The 18,252-nt window shown below is 43.3% G+C and overlaps 1 protein-coding gene across 1 annotated transcript in view; it reads left to right on the top strand.

Moving 5' to 3' along the window:
* The window catches only part of LOC126413256 (lachesin-like), a 325,953-nt gene extending 318,244 nt beyond the window's left edge, over nucleotides 1–7,709 (top strand). Inside the window, exon 7 of the mRNA XM_050083157.1 lies at nucleotides 7,563–7,709. Coding sequence (XP_049939114.1) covers nucleotides 7,563–7,709 — 147 coding nt within the window. The remainder of the gene's footprint in view (nucleotides 1–7,562) is intronic.
* Nucleotides 7,710–18,252: the final 10,543 nt, after the last annotated feature.

Here is an 18,252-nt window from a genome sequence, read left to right as displayed (position 1 = left end):
ACAGGCGCCGTGATTGACTGAACATGGACAAGGGAAATCTCCGAAATGAGACATGTGATCACCAGAACGGCAGTCAGTCCATGGTTTCCACCACATTATTTGCAACAACACGTCATATCATGGACGAAGCGAAATGTCTGAGTGTAAACTGTGCCATCACATATGCAAACGTTATCACATAGAACTCTGTACCAAAAGGACACTGTCAATAAGTGACTATGCAAATCACAATATGTAAAATTTCCAATTTCTTTTATTATCCCTGTACTTTGAATTTGTATTGCTATTTGGCTGCAATAAACTTATTATTGTAAATTAAAATTAAAGTAAGTTTGAATGTAAAAATAAACTTTGTATGAAATTCATTGCAACTAAGGAACAAATTTATTGACTGTCTTTTATTGTATCCCCTGTTTTCTAATATTTTTTGGTGATTGAGTGAGAAACCTTTAAAAATAATATATGAGCTTCACTATAATTTTTTAATATTTTTGGTTAATTGCAGCCATCAACTTGATAATTTTCTATTTTTAAGATCATAAAAGAGACAGCATTTGAGTTTTCTATTTCTTCCTATGTTTATAAATTAGTTTCCTCATCATTATCATATCCACTTTTGTATTCTTCTTCTTCACAAGTCCATTTTAATACATTAATACCAAAATATGATCCATACTTCTCACATGTTCTATAATTATATGCTGTTTGAAATATTCTTTGCAAATATCATATTTAACGTGTTTCTCACTTTATTTATTATTTCTCTCAACAAAAATGCCAAATTTAAATTCATCCTACATATTAGCCACAATTAGAAGGTTAATAACTTTTAAGCTTATTAATGTTTTTTATCTATGTAAATGGAGGTTCTACAGAAGAAGCTCAATAATGCAAAAGTCCTAATTTCTTTAAAAAGATTGGTGAGGTGCAAGTAAATGAATTGTGTTACATTATAGGATGTGAATATTTGAAAACTAGATTTGGTGAAAAAATTTGTATGTAGTTTGACAGTAAATTTAAAATTATTTTTAAACATATACTTGAAATTAATTAATGGTTGTGATTTTCAGTTTTTGGAGAGGGTAGTATTTAATTGTGGTATAAGGGAATTAAGAAACTTAAAAATAATGATAATGATTTTCTTGATCTGGAATTCACTAAGTGAATTCTTTCAGAATTTTGTACAAATATGATCCAGAATTTTTTGTTTAACTGAAATTATTTGCCACCATAGGATTTATTATTTTTGTGACTTATCTATTTTTGGTATTTTGTGCTCATTAGTTAATCTTTTTTATACCAATGTATGTGTTATGTTGGATGTTGTTGATTTTTATGTAGGCAACATGGTCAGCTCATTCGTTTATGTCCTAGTGCACTGAATGGGCCCACTTACTATTCCCATAACTCTTCTGCGAGTTGATTTGAACAAGCTACCTGCAGGTATCGATCTTTTCACTCCTTCCGACCGCCACAACTCCTCTACAGGCTGTAGAGTATATGTGTGTGGGTATTTATAGTACATATGTGGTGTCTCTGTACTACGATATTTCAAGTAATTGTATCTTCCTCTACCAACAGCATGTGACAGACAGAGCTTCAATACATGTGAAATATTTTTAACCTAGTTTATTTAAGTCACTTCATTCTTAAAGTTATTGTCATGGTGCTTTTGATGCATGGCATGGTTTAAGCCACTTTATCAGAAATTACAAGGATATATAGTAATTAATCATTTTATTTATCAATGTAATAAAAAATTCATAATTTATATCCATGCATATAATAAAACTTTATGTACATGATCAGTATCTCCTCATACACTAATGGATGGATTTCTACCAAACTTAGATCACTTACCATCTTGTAAGAAGCGCTGTGGGGTAAGAACAACTTACCTATCAAAGGGGTGAGGATGGTAGTGAAATATAAGTGTTCCTCATAATAAGCAAATACTTAGATTTAATTCACCCAGTAGATGAGAATGACAGCACTTGTCACATGCAACAAACTTTAAACATAAATAATGAGTGAAATGAGTTAAATGTATTTGTCATGTGTATATTGGTGAATACGTGTGTAAAAAGCTCCTCCTAAACCTATGGATCTGGAACGAGCAAGGTGTCGCAGAGGCTAGCACACCGGATTTGCTCTCAGACGGACGATGGTTCAATTCCAAGTCTGGCCATCCTGTTCTAGGTTTTCTGTGATTTCCCTAAATCGCTCCAGGCAAATGCTGGGATGGTTCCTTTGAAAGGGCACAGCCGACTTCCTTCCCCATCCTTCTCTAATCCGATGAGAGTGGTGGCCTTGCTGTCTGGTCTCCTCCCCCAAAAACAACCCAACCCTATGGATCCATTTTCACCAAACTTGGTAAATACGGTACTTACAAACTAAAAAGTGATACCCTGTGGGTAAGAAGCACCAACATCCACTTGGGGGTGGGTATGATGGACACAAAAGGGTGGAAGTCGAGAATTTGGAGAGACAAAGGTGGTGGTAGAGGGCATGGACAGAGGGAGGGTAGGAGGAGGAGGCCAGAGAGGGGGGAGCGGAGAAGATGGACAGAGAGAGGGGCAATAGGAGAAGGGGTACTGGCGGCTGGACGAGGTGGCTAGTCAGAGGGTGGAAGGAGTAGATGGATAGAAGCACAGAGGAGAGGAAGGAATGGACAGAGAAGGCGAGGGGGAGGTGGATAGAGAGAGGGATGAGCAAGAGATTTAGAGAGAGGTGGGGAGGGGGAAGGTGACGAGAAGGAGAGTGATAAACAGGAGACTGGAATAAATGCAAACTTGAGCAATATACAATTCAGTTACAGACATTATGAAAAGACAGAGAGAGCAGTAAGCATTAATAGTTACATATACAGTTATAGATATTACAGGATGAATGGATCAAATGGCTCCGAGCACGATGGGACTTAACTTCTGAGGTGATCAGTCCCCTAGAACTTAGAACTACTTAAACCTAACTAACCTAAGGACATCACACACACCCATGCCCGAGGCAGGATTCGAACCTGCGACCGTAGCGGTCGAGTGGTTCTAGACTGTAGCGCCTAGAACCGCTCAGCCATCATGGCCGGCTTACAGGAAGAAGAAACATTTTCTAGATGCATAAAGTCTCTTTCTCACTCCAGTGAATAGAGTGAGTATAACAGGGTTTCAACACTTCCTTCACAAATAACTCGATAAACATGATAACGAGAGCGATGTCAACCAAGCTTGGTGCACATATACCTTACTGTCAGTTAACAGTCATTGTGGGGTAACAACTATCAAAGCTCAGGAAATATGACGTCATAAACAGTGAAGTGCGTGAAAAACTGTTGCATCATTCATGACGTTGAAATTTATTGCTTCTGTGCTACTAACTATTCCCAATAAATTTTGGAAACAGTATCCACATATGTCGGTAAATGCACCTACAAAAATATATCGTGCTGCCACACTTAGTAAAGAAATATCACATCATGATCACTAATATGTGGGAAAAAATGCCACACCATGCATGAACTTTCAATACATTTATTCCTTACTACCAAGACACTCCTCCATTCGAGTCAAGTTAACGAAATCCCTGAGGCCTGGCAGCGCTTTTGACGACTTTCAACTGCGAATCGCGAACGGTTGTAGGCGAAAACAACAGCCTCTATAGAGCTATGAAGAGGCATTGCCACAGAGACACCACAAAATCTCATTGTTGACATGCGAAGCAGCTCTACTCATACATTTGCATATTATGCATATTTCTTTGTACAGTTTCATAATTTCAAAGATGTTTTCACGAATAAATGTAAATGAAATTTTTTCGACATTAAACTCCAAACACTGTTCATTTTCTTTCGTTTCTAACAGAAAATTGGGAAAATCAATGCCTGACCAATGTTGCATTTGTCGGCTAGTTAATTTATAAGTATCTTACTCAAATGCACAAAAAAGAATCATTTTCCACTGGTGTTTAAAGCGATATGTTCCATCAACCAAGAACTGTGGGTGAATTGAATAACAAGGGTGACTTCAAGCAGTTCTGTATCCAAATTGAGACATTCCCAGATGTTCACAGAATACATAATATAGTATCTCTTTTTTTTTCATCTTTATCATCAGCTCGGGAAGGTAATCATATGCTCAGGACACAGCAGCAAAGTGCTGTGATCAACATGTAGTAGGATACACCAAGTTCAAAAAAAAAAAAAAGTTCAAATGTGTGTGAAATATTGTGGGACTTAACTGCTAAGGTCATCAGTCCCTAAGCTTACACACTACTTAATTTAAATTATCCTAGGGACAAACACACACATCCATGCCCGAGGGAGGACTCGAACCTCCGCTGGGACCAGCCGCACAGTCCATGACTGCATCGCCTCGGACCGCTCGGCTAATCCCGCGCGGCACACCAAGCTTACCAGCAACATGTGTTCTACAGCAGGACCTTCCGCCACAGTTGAAAAATACATTCTGTCGAATTTATCACGCACCAACTATCATAACTCTCCAACATGTAAAAATTGTTTGTGGCATGCCTGTATAATTGTTAATATAAAAGTATAAGATGTAACTTGAATCTGTGATGCTACTGAACAGTTAGCCTTGGCGTATGTAAAAATACATTGGAAGTGTCCTCTACGAATACTGTACTCAAATAACACCAACATTTTGTCCCTTAATAACCCATGTGTGGTGAACTAGTAAGCAGGATCCAAACTGTATGTTGACCCGGCTTACACTCCAGAATTGTTCAGAGACATCTGCAAGGAGGCGTACATCTGTTTCCAAGTAAATTCTTGCATATTCCCCTAAGTCAGAGATATTAAAATACTGCCAAACAGACATCACATGCTCATAATCTGCATCAGTTATGGCATCACCTGCAACTTTAATGGTATTGATTTTGGTGTGAGAAATGGCTATAACTTTAAATGTTTTTGTCGCAAAAAGTTAAAATACATAATGAAGGTAAAATCTGTTTGTGACACCTTCAAAGTTAACCTATATATGTTTAGGTAATAAAACAGAAATTCCAGTAAAGAGTCAGGATCTAAATCGCCACAAACGCTGTGGCCCGGTCATCGGACTGTGAATGATAGTGTTACACGGGGTGTCTGGTATGTCACACAATCACAGTGGCTGGGATTTTCGCATTACAGTAGTGGGAAGCCAGGCTCCAGTCAGCGCATTCACTCTGCCCTGGTCATCAGACTCTGGCAGGTGGTGTATCAGTTTTAGCCAAACTAAAATAATTATCCGAGTGAGGCAGCACAGAGTTCAACACACTGGACTAGCATTCAGGAGGACAACAGTGGAAACCCATGTCCACCCATCGTAATTTATGTGGTCCGTGGTTTCCCGAAATAGCTTAAGGCAAATGTCAGAATGATTCCTTTGCAAGGGCGCAGCCGATTTCCTTCTCCATTTCTCCATAATCCGAGCTTGTGTTCCATCTCCAAGGTAAGATAAGTAAGAAGCAAGCTTGAAAAAAGATCCGCGAAAATCAATGCGTCGTTTAGGGCATTGGACTAGGTAATAAATGATGCTGATATATCAGCTATTCAGCATATATTTCGATCCAAGCTACAATGCAATATATAAATTGGCATTACTGGTCGAAGAGGGTAAACTGGTCGAAGGTGATAAATAAAGTGAGCACTATATCATGGAGATGGGAGCCTGCATGAGCAAACCTATATGACAACTTCCCATTAATTTATACAGTGGAAATAGCCACACAAACGAAGAACTTAAGTGTTCATTCATTTCGTGCATATATTGAGCCATGAGAGCGAGATGGTGGCTGTCAAGTACAGAGATCGCACTGTAAGAAGATGGTGGCTTTGGGGTGTACAGAATGAACTGATGTTGTAACATTTTGGGGATCACATTAGCAGACCAAGATGACAGATCTGGAGCACAGAGACCGAACTACGAGAACAAGACAGAAGCTCTGGAGTACAGGGGTAGTACTGTGAGAACAAGATGGGGTATCTGGGGTACAGAGATCGAACTACAAGAACAAGATAGCAGCTCTGTAGTACAGAGATAGAACTACAAGAATGAGACAGAAACTATGGAGTACAGAGGCCAAACTGTGAGAACAATATGGCGAATCTGGGGTACAGAGATCGAACGACAAGAACTAGGCAGAAGCTCTGGAGTACAAAGTGAACTTCAAGAACAAGATAGAAGCTCTGGACTACAGAGATAGGAATAGGAGAACAAGATCGCGGATCTGTGGTACATGCTGATTTGGTTTTTCATGCTGGTCTGTGATTGAGAGCGCAAAATGCGTTTGTGTGTGTGGGTGTATCTTGACGATGGCACGGAACTAATGTTATAAAATGTGATGCAGAAGTGTTGACAACAAATGCACTTTCCTATCAGTAAGGGTATTAAGTAAGACAACTGCGATTTCTATCCTTTTTCTATACCTTCACTGCCATATTTTCTTCCTTTCTTTCCCATGTTAACTTTGCCTACTTGACTGTGTAACATTTAAAAAAATTATAAACAACCGACCAGTTGCAATGGATAAAGAAGTTCTTTACCTAGGTTTCGACAAATGTAAATTTGTCTTCTTCAGAAGGTAGCAAGATCCAGGAGCTATTTTATATTTACGTGACAAGCCCTAATTCTAGGGCTATATTTTATTTTTTACACATGGATCAATGCCGACAATTGTAGAAACGGCGATGGTACATTAGTCATTACTAATGTAAAATTGGTACCTTCTGAAAAGACAAATTTATATTTGTCGAAACCTGGGTAAGGAAGACAAATTTATATTTGTCGAAACCTACGTAAAGAATTTCTTTATCCATTGTAACTGGTCGGCTGTTTATAATTTTATTGCGTGAAACCGTTGCTGTTGTGCAGCTATGTTTAAAATATTGTGTAACACTTCGTCCTTTCTCTGGGTTGACATTGTTCCCAGTCTTCTCAAAAAGGTTATGTCGTTGTTTTAGGCATGCCAAAGCGGTGATTTCCTTTTTCCTTCGTCTACATTACAATACTGTGGCTCGCCGCTTTGCTTCAGTTAACTTTATTCTATTATTGAAAAAACACACATTTTTCCACTTGGAATAATAATTTTCATGAGCGCTGATTAGCAAAGTCTGCTGTCGGAAGGTAGCGCTGAATGTCTTGTGTCTCATTTTATGGCAAGCGCTACTGTAGTAATGAATAGATACAGTTGAACCAGAGAGCAAGAAATATTGAGTACTCGTGACGCCAGGGGAAACAAGCTCACATCTTCGGTGAAAGTGAGGTAACGTTACATCATCTCCGCGACAACCAGAAAAATATGTTATCGATTGTACGGTAGGAATATTTAAATAGTGAAATTATGTATTTAGAAACATACTTTCTCCATAGTGTCGTGGACATTTTCTTAGTTATTCATCTTTGAGAAATTTTCTAAGTAAATGTTGAGATTCCACGGTGTTGAATATTGAAACCCGTTAACGTATGTGAAAATTTAATATCACCTCTCTGAGGAACGCGGCTCTCGTAATGCAGTACTCGTAATCTTTTTGGCCGATCACTGTTGCAATTTCTGCTCACGAGGTGTGGGGCCCGGACGCGTGTCTTCAGCATCGGACCTCTCCGCACAGTGGCAGCGGCGGCGGCGGCGGCGGCGGCGGCAGACGCCGCAGCCCCCAGCTGCGGCTGCCGCCGAGTGCGCCGCCGTTTGTTTTCCATTATTTCGGGTAACAGGCGCAGCGGTTCGCACGCGGCGCGACATGACGCAGCGCCACCGCCAATCAGTCACGCTAAATCCACTCCGCAGAACCAATATTTATTTTTAATTTGGGCCGCGTCGCAGTTGTCAAAACGACTGTCACACCGCGGAAGCACGGCCGTGTAGCTCTTACAGCGACGCCGGTTTTACCGGAAGGAGAAACTGTAAAAGATAACTACATTTCCAAGAAAATACAGTCTCCTTATCGTGAAGTTCGTACAGCTCCGTTTTATTCGTCTATAGAGTTCGCTTACAGTCCTGTTAATTAATGTCTTGTTCAGGAAATTTTTATTTTGCGTATTTTCTTCCGTAAGTCCCAATTGAGCTGGCCAAATGGTTAAGGCAGTATACTCGCATTTATGGTTAACGAGGGTCCAGTCCCCATCTGCCTCTTCTGATTTATGTTTCCGGAGGCATTCCCAACTGAGGTGGAACTAGAATTATGTCAACACCGACTCAAAGGAAGGCCTCTGCGCTTGTTCGTGACGTCACGTCAGCTAGGCACGGCGAACATCAGGTCTGTTACAGGCATACTCATAATGGTGGTGTCTCCCTCTCTGACACAGGAGAATCTGAAACTATTGGCGGTAGTTGACCAACACACTTTGTTCTGAGAAATTTCTGCAATCAAGTAATTGTGCAATTCATTATACTTCTTAACAAATAGTGTACGCCTGAACTTAAATTTCCACCTGTTTTAACGATTGACATACAAAAACAACTTCATGGTCCAGCAGCAACACAATTCGTGCTTCTTTACCTTATTTGTAAATCTGAGGAAGTTACCTTTGTACTGGGTTGCTTTTACAAGGAACTGTGAACATATCGGTGCTCTTCTTTAGGTATCTTGGTTGACTATGGGGTGAGGAGCACTGAATATTAATGAAATATCTTGCGATTGTACACGTTGTGGGAGGGGGTGGGGGACAGAAGAAGAGGCAAAAGAGAGATACTTGTTTTATCAAATAAAAATTTTTATCTTATAAAGTTTCTCCTTTCAGTTGCAAGAGGGGAATATTTATCTTTTCTAATGTGCATGTTTAAAAAAGTTTAAGCTCAGCAGTATTTTCGATGTATGAAGTTATTTTGCTTCCTGTTTGGAATTCCTTTCGTTGAAAACGACTGTAATCTAATGACTGGCAACAGTTGGACATTTACACATGTAAATTAGTTCACATTTCCAGTGACGATGTCAAACGAAAATAAACAAATAAATAAAAGAAACGAGTTCATTGTAAGGGGGTTGGGGTAAGTTTCGATAACAAAATGCATCAAGTAAATATAGTTACTTGAATGTAAAATTTCCGAAGCTTGCAATGGGGCAAAGCATCTTCTCATATTAATCTATGTTTGTTTCGACAGGATTCAGTAATACAGAATTATGATCTTCATTTGTAGCTTTACGATGGTAAGAAAATATTTCATCTAAATAAAACTGCAGAATCCAAAACAATACCAAACATTTTGTCCAGAAATAAGAGATTTATAGTGATAAGCACGCCCAGGCGTTTCTGCCTGCAACAGTTCTGGCGTTCGCCGCGCCTAGTTGACGTGACGTCACCAACAAGCGCCGAGGCCATCCTTTAAGTCGGTGTTGATTATGTGCGCGAAGATGGCCACTGCCAATTATCTTTCATTATCTCAACCCAATACACGGATTGTAACGTTTGTTGGTTGCGCAGACCCATCGTCTAGGGTACAGTCTATAACCGCTCTTTTAATTAAGAACAATGTTATTAGGCTTATTGTTATATAGGGGAGAATTGATCTATACTTTTGTTTATTAATTATACTATATAAACCATTCGCGGGTATTGTTAGCTCTCTTGTCTTGTTTCCTGCACTCTGAATAAGTCGACGTAGAAGCGGCGTGCGATATAGCGGGCGTTTCGGTGTGATATGGTGCGGAAGGTTCAAATGGTTCAAATGGCTCTGAGCACTATGGGACTTAGCTTCTGAGGTAAAAAGTCCCCTATAACTTAGAACTACTTAAACCTAACCAACCTAAGGACATCACACACATCCGTGTCCGAGGCAGGATTCGAACCTGCGACTGTAGTGGGCGCGCGGTTCCAGACTGTAGCGCCTAGAACCACTCGGCCATTCGACCGGCGGTACGAAAGGGATCAGGGTACTTCTGTTAATTTGCAAGAAAACTGACTGCATTTAATTTATACGGGACAGACTTTTACCGTAAGGTCACGGACTAAGAATATCTGATTAATCGTGTGCGCGAGATAAGTGGTGCTCAGTAGTAAATTGTATTACATGCTGAATAACTGATAATAGGATCTGTGGACTACATGAAGGGACGTTAAATTAAATATAAGAACGGGACTGAACACTTAGCTGTGTGAAAATAAAACCGTACGAACTTTGAATGACTGCATCGAAGTATAGTAATGGACCATAGTTCTTGCTGTAGTATCTTTGAATGACGAAGTGTGAAAGTCACGGACATTTTAGTTGCCTTAATTACTGAGAGTAATTGTAGTATTAACCCTCCTTTTCTCTTTATACAAAACGCGATCATTTAATTATCGTTGAATGTTGTTAATAAAAAAACTTAAGTGATTTCCATAATTACGTGTATTAGTAACTAATAAATAACACCCAAAGACGTTATTAACTATCGTGTCTCCGGTAACGCAGCAACAAAAGAAGGGTGATCAACTGAGCAGAAAGGTAGCCTTAATTATCATGAAACACCGAAATGAGGTCGCCGTTATACTAAAGATGTTTGTGGCTGCTCCATCTGAGGTACGCATATAACGATCAGTGAGGTATATACAGTAGATAACAACATAAACAATGTAGTCAGAGAATTCGACGACACCAGATCGAAAGAGGCCGGCTACAAGTCTTTGCCTAGTGATGATAACATCCTGGGTCCTAGGTTCGAACCCAGCCACTGCATAAATTTTGAATAAAAATCATCAGCGAGGCGGCCGAAGAAATCACACTCGTTCTGCCAACAGTCTTGTCAAAGAGGGCGGAGGAGCGGACATAGAGTTAGGGTATTCTCTTGCCCTTCGGATCTGATACTGCCACTAAAAGGCGAAAGAATCAGCAACGATCGACGACTTGAGAATGCAGAAGGTAACGCATTAAAGGAGCGCAATGTGTATTCAGAGGATATGGGCCCTCTAATTGAAAATGTGTCATGATGATCTGTCCGCCGGCTGGTGTGGCAGAGCGGTTGTAGGCGCTTCAGTCTGGAACTGCATGATCGCTACGGTCGCAGGTTCGAATCCTGCCTCGGGCATGGATGTGTGTGATGTCCTTAGGTTAGTTAGGTTTAAGTAGTTCTAAGTTCTAGGGGACTGATGACCACAGATGTTAAGTCCCATAGTGCTCAGAGCCATTTGAACCATTTTTTTTTTTTTTTATGACTTCAGATGTTGAGTCACATAGTGCTCAGAGCCATTTGAACCATTTGATTTGTCCATTCTCAAATGTTCCGTACTAATCCCCCAATAGGACCTCCGGGATGGACTACCAAGGAGGAGGCGACCATGGGAAAACGACTGAATAAGCAACGATGGGATAACATTCTACGAGTTGAAGATTGGAATGTCAGAAATTTTTATGTCGGTGTCGAGCGAGGTGACTTAGCGATGCAGACGCTGCTGTTGTGCTCGGCTAACCGAGGCGGGCTGACACGCAGCAGCATCCACGGAGTACTCTTCCGTGGGAGTTGGGTGGGCAGCAGCCACCAAAGACTCACTACCTGAAGGCACTCAACTGGCATGCTTCCATAAGCTGGCGATGCGAAAATAAAAAGGTTGCCGGGTTCCTGTGTCAGTCACATGTTCAAAATGGTTCAAATGGCTCTGAGCACTATGGGACTTGACATCTGAAGTCATCAGCCCCCTGTATCTTAGAACTACGTAAACCTAACTAAGCTAAGGACATCACACACGTCCATGCCCGACGCAGGATTCGAACCTGCGACCGTTGGAGCAGCGCCAGTTGCATGTATTTTGGCTCGGTTGTTGCTCGAAATACTCCGAAGTGAGTTTCGTTTTGTCGCCACTGTCACCGGTTACCGTACACTGCATCGTTACAGTGCCATCGAAACTCATGTGTGTTGGAGGATCACTGTTTTCTCACAGCAACTACCTCCGCAAGGTACTCTGGGACTCTCACAGACCTTATGGAACAACACCAGACCATTTGTCCATCATGTCTTGTGGCGCTCGACGTCTACTTGCTCTGGGGCCGTGTTTTGGAGAACCTTATGACGCCTCATGAGCTGTGCGTCCTCGTCTTTCTCAGCCTTCGACGTCTCCTTCTGCTCTGCATCCCTCATAGACCCTGTTCAATGGGATTTCATTGACAATCTTCATTTCCGCGACAACTTCGCACTCCATATTCATGTAATGGAAGCCGCATTACTTGAAGAAAAGCCACCAAAATGAATGATCAGCAGAGTTAACTGGACGCTATTCAACAAGTCGGCTGTATATGAACATCGCAATAGCGTCCAGGAGTGGTGGAGCAAATTACACAAGTGATCCACCACGCCACTGACGTACCCATACCAAAGTCCTCAGGTCTTAGGAGGCAACCTCACCTTGATGGGCCGGTGTCACCCAGAAATCTCGACCAGATGTGCGGCTCTACTAGTGTTCAAATACCACCAAACAGCAGAGAACCTCACAGTATTTCAAGACGCAAGAGCCAGGGCTCAAAGCGTAACTAAGGAAAGGAAGAGAAGGACATGGCAAGCTTTCTTGGATTCCATCAACGTTTCCACTTGTTCTACAAAAGTATGGGAAGCCATCAATGGGATTTCTGGTAAACGCAGTCGTTTACCAATAGCAGCAGTGCTGAAATAGTGGTGTCTCCAAACAACTCCTGGAGACATTGCTCAGACACTGGCACAGAATTTTGTTAAGATCAGGCACTTCGCCGCTACTGTGCGACTGTAGAGAGGGAAAGTTGGACTCTAGATCCCACAATCCAAACAACTACCCTTTCTCGTTGTCGGAGATGGAATCTGAACTGTCCGGTACTCCATGCTTTGACATTTTTACAGCGTCAGAGGAAGTACTCCTCGAATGTTTTAAATTTGATATAGCAAAGTAGTTACTTCCCCAGCTCACGAAGGTAGAAAATTTTGATACCTATCCTCAAATCAAGAAAGGACCACGCGTGTTCTAGAAGTTACCGGAGTGTGTAGAAAAGACGCTGGAGCGGAAGGTTAACCGTCGTCTGGTGTGGTTGTTAGAGACCAGGCAATTCCTTATCCGCTCTCAGTGTGGAGTCTGGAGATTTCGGTCCACTGTCGACAACCTGACCCTGTTAGAGGCTGCTATTCAGCAGGCTTTCCTCTGTAAACATCACTGTATTCGGATATTCTTTGAGAGCAGTAAGGTGTACAATACTACTTGGAGACACATTATTCTCACGTAATTGCATCATTACGGCTTTCGTGGCCACCTCATCTTCACATGATCTTACCTGTCTAAGCGCTTTTCTAGGCCCCGAATTGATGACAAACTGTCAGTGTTTTAAGTGCTACCCTCTTTGCCATAGCTATAAACAGTATCACGTCTACCATACACAGTACAATACAGTGCTCGTTATTTGTGGGCGATGTTGCTGTTTTCTGTCCCTCACCCAGCGTTGCGACATCGAATCATCAGTTGAAACTTACAGTGCAGAGGTCAGAGGAGTGGGCTGCAGAGATGGGTTTTCAATTTTCTGCAGATGACTGTGTGTGAGTGTGTGTGTGTGTGTGTGTGTGTGTGTGTGTGTGTGTGTGTGTGTGTGTGTGTTCATTTTAATCGTTATCGACGTATTTTTAATTTACGTGACTTGCATATGAGGGACCGTTCAACATTTCAAAAACTTCGTGTGATTTTTGGGCCTCACTTTTGACTACAGGTTGTCGTGGTTGCCACCCTGGGAGACCTGAAAATCTGAACCATGAAGGCACTGAACATCGAAAGATGCGTCAGCCACAGTTCTTGGGGAAAGAATAGGGCGCGTCGGGGCTTTCGTACATTCGTGGCTAAAGTATGGCTGCGCAGTGTATGGATCAGCGAGACATTCCTGCAGGTTATAGACGGTATCCAATACGAGGGGATTACGCTGACCATAGGTGGCTTCTGGACCAGCCGCATACTCAGTCTCTGTTCTGAGACTGGTGAACCGCCGCTTACAATCAGGCGGCAGCTCGTCAAGATGCGTCAGGCATGCAAGTTCCTGCATGCCACGCTGTTACTCGTCCGCCTCTGGGACGCCTTTTTTACAATCGTCAACAAGCAATAAGGCCATATGAAATCCACGTGTAGCATATGCTGACGAGCACGTACAATCCCAAATCCAGAGTTTTAACCACTTGTCGCCCTGGTTACTGCAGAGGCGCTGGATAATTTTACGTTTGATGCAGTACACGAGAGATTTCACTCCTGCACATGTTTTTAATACATTATTATATGACAATTTAAATGCGCACCACGACTCCGCTGCTGCTTCTACGGATGAGTCGAAACAGGGGGACTGTGTTGTTTCCCCAGATCGTGTCGTCAAGATTCGGTTGCCACCAAAGTTCTCTACTTAACGGCGAACTAAACGGTATCCTGAGGGCTCTGGAGCAGACGAGATGTGCCGCGCCTGCTAAGTTAACCGTGTGTTCCGACTCCCTCAGTGCCCCTCAGTCTCTGCAATGCTTGTATCAAGTTGATAAAGCGGTTCAGGTTATCTAGGATGCCCTTCTCTAGCTACAACGGCTGGGGAAGGAGATGTCCTTCTGCTGTGTGCCAGAGCTCATGGGTATTGTGTGGAATAAAAGGTCAGATGTAGTAGCCAAGGAGGCGTGTCTTGAAGCTCGGTTAGTTCAATGTGCGATCCCTCTTCATGTGCTCTTGTGGCTGCGGAGGTACAGAGTCATGCGTCGGTGGGACGACGAGTGGTGGAAGTGACTGACAATAAGCTGCGTCTAGTAAAGCCCATTACGCGGCCACGGCGAACCCCCTTTCGCCCATGAGGAAGGGATCAGGTCCGGCTCACTCGTCTTCACATAGACCACAGTCCTTGCTCCGGCGAGAGGATCCTCCAATGTGTGGCGCTTGTGGCATACAGATAACTACATGCCAAATTTTAGAATGCCGTATATTATTTTCTGACCAGAAGGGCATCGGCGGATTTGCCAACAGATGTGCACTCTCTAAAGTGAATGTGAGTAGAGTGTTATGATTTTCTGATGTGTTCAACTTGTCTCCAAAAAACTATAGGGAAATGCTCTATATGCGTCAAAGGGCGGCTGGCTCAACTGTGGTTTTTGTAAGTGATCAGCCAGTAACATTTCCCTACGCTTTTGTTTTAGCTCGTCTGTGATTTTAGTTCTCTTTCAATCCCAGGCGTAGCACCTCCCACCCTTCTGCGTTGTATTAAGGCTTGTGAGATAGAGTGATTGTGTGGGTGGAAGTGCGTCGAGTAGTGATGAGTGAATGACGGTTATAGGTTTCATTCTCACTGTGCGATAGAAAATTTAAACATTTTATCCACATTCGTTTCTTTTAATATACGTAAATGCGTTGATAACCTCGGTGTCGGACACCCATAAGCTCCAACACACTAATCACACACACACACACACACACACACACGCGCGCGCGCGCGCGTGCGCGCGCAATTTCTTTCGTCTGGCGAACACCGTGGGTTCTGTGTTTGCTCTACAAGAGGGCTCATCAGACTAAAACACATGAAACATTAGTTCTCTCTAGTACATAAATGAGTAAATTACTAACTCAACTTTGACAAACTTTTTGACACAGGTGTACTGAGTAATTTGCGACTGTCATAGACTAGCAAAGCATTACTTGATACACGGAGTAACAAACTCTTCTCTTGAGGTACAATGCTCGTCATTTACAACAGCGTAAATTCATCTGAAACTTTAACTACTCGTCGATGATGCACTCTGATGGTAACTGCTGTGGCTGAGGTCTGTAGCTGTGGCAGAGTGCTTCCATGTTTCACTCTATATTGACGTTCGGTGTGAGGGCGCTGCTCCCTTAAAGGGCAAGCATTACCTTCAGGAAGCGCCTCCCACACTTAGTTGCGAACTGGAGCGAGACGTCGCTAACGTCTGTGGTATCGGATTACGTTGCCGACTTCGGTGTGGCACCCTGATCTCTGGATGATACCACAGAAAGTATTGTAACGGCGACCGGAACAGTCGCGGGGTAGTAGTGACAGAAACGCGGCGGGACCAGTGGAGCGGCCCGCGAACAACAATACAACGGGAGGGGACGGACACGACCAACGGAGGACCTTACGGCACAACAAGAATGGACAACAGAGTAACAAAAACCAAACAAGACAACCACGTCCACTGGAATAGAAACACGAAAGTAAATACGCTGTCTAATGCGATATGTCTTGAGACGTACGCAAGGTTAGACTGACAGGCTGAGCTTTTTTTTTCTTTTGTTGATATTTATACACATTTACATAAGGTGGGCTCGCAGCAGCATATTACGCTGCTCTTCAGCCACAAGTTTAACAATGAAAATACAAAGAAGACACATAAGATAATGAACAAAGTGGAGGGCAAAAAACAGTAGACACAGAAACAGCATACACGAAGCCGTTCACACTTGACGAAAAACACACTAAAAACTGTTGGCACTGCGCACAAACACTGACGACGTAGACGGTACAGGTGAACGAAGGAGCGTGACGGCGAAGAGCACTAAACCACAAACACGATGGCACACACACGAGAAAATGATGGCGATTACCTCCAGCGTGCGAATGTCCACTTAACGTGTGCGAGTCCGGGAACCTGCCGAGAGAGGAAGAAGGGGGTGGGGGAGGGAGAGGGGAGAGCAAAGATGCCAATGGCAGAGGAGAGGGTGGGAGGAATGGAGGTATGGGGGTAGAGGAAGCCCAGGGGAGGAGTGGGGAAAAGGGAGGAGGGAGGGAAGGGGGAGAGAAGGGAGAGAGAGTGCCCACAGGAACAAACACAGGAAGATGGAGGGAGTATCAAAGTTGGTAGGAGGGGTAGATGGAGGGGAGGAGGGCATCATCAGGGAGGGGGAGCTTGCGGAAGCCACCTTGGGAGAGGGTAGGGAGAGTGGAGAGATGGAGAGCAGGTGGGACGTGGAAATACAGGCGCAGCAGCGGACGGGGGTGGGAGAGGATGTGAGAGACAAGCGGGTGAGGGGGATCTAGTTTACGGGAGGTGTATAGGATCCGTATCCGTTCGACGAAGAGGAGGAGGTGGGGGAACGCAATAAGATCATACAAGATCCGAGTGGGGGAGGGGAGACGGATACGATAGGGGAGACGGAGAGCATGGCATTCAAGGATTTGAAGGGATTTGTAAAAGGTAGGAGGGGCGGAGATCCAGGCAGGATGGGCGTAGCAGAGGTTAGGGTGAATGAGGGATTTATAGGTGTGCAGAAGGAACTTAAGGGTGGGGGTGAAGGCCGGTTCGAAATCTGCTTCGCGCGTGGATGTGTGTGACGTCCTTAGGTTAGTTAGGTTTAAGTAGTTCTAAGATCTAGGGGACTGATGACCACAGATGTTAAGTCCCATAGTGCTCAGCCATTTGAACCATTTAGTCATTTGAACCATTTTTGATAGGACGGCCATAGATGGTGATATAGAAATCGAGTAGGGGGAAGAGAGGGGTGGTTTTGCCTACAATGATCGCCTGGACAGGCTGAGCGACAGAGCGACAGGCAGGCGCTTAAGTACTCGATCGGGGACGCCACTATTGGCCGCTGCAACCACGTGTTCTACTGTGGCGCCCTCACACAAAAAGCGGACCAGGAGGCGCGCTCCGCCACAGCTTACGATGCAATGGTACAGAGACGTCTTCGACGTCCATGACGTCTGGCGGGGATTCAAACTACGCGGGGTGTGGTACCAGAGGAAGCATTGGGAGAACGTCGATGAGACGAGGTAAACCCGCATTCTAAGCTCCACCGAACCGTCCGTAAAGCAACACAGGCCTGTGAGGGGATGTGCAACATGCACTGCAGTGCTCGGCGCCATACTGTGCCCAGGAGGGCGCGCTCAGCCAGCACCCTCTGAGTTACAGGGTGCTGGCTCTTCTTTTTTTTTTTTTTTTTTTTTTGGTCTTGATTCTACTGACTGGTTTGATGCGGCCTGCCACGAATTCCTTTCCTGTGCTAACCTCTTCATCTCAGAGTAGCACTTGCAACATATGTCCTCAATTATCTGCTTGACGTATTCCAATCTCTGTCTTCTTCTACAGTTTTTGCCCTCTACAGCTCACTCTAGTACCATGGAAGTCATTCCCTCATGTCTTAGCAGATGTCCTATCATCCTGTCCCTTCTCCTTATCAGTGTTTTCTACATATTCCTTTCCTCTCCGATTCTGCGCAGAACCTCCTCATTCCTTACCTTATCAGTCCACCTAATTTTCAACATTCGTCTATAGCACCACATCTCAAATGCTTCGATTCTCTTCTGTTCCGGTTTTCCCACAGTCCATGTTTCACTACCATGCAATGCTGTACTCCAGACGTA

The sequence above is a fragment of the Schistocerca serialis genome, chromosome 7 (genome assembly GCF_023864345.2).
Source record: "Schistocerca serialis cubense isolate TAMUIC-IGC-003099 chromosome 7, iqSchSeri2.2, whole genome shotgun sequence".
Classification (NCBI taxonomy): Eukaryota; Metazoa; Arthropoda; class Insecta; order Orthoptera; family Acrididae; genus Schistocerca; species Schistocerca serialis.
This window is presented reverse-complemented; position numbering and strand designations above follow the sequence as displayed.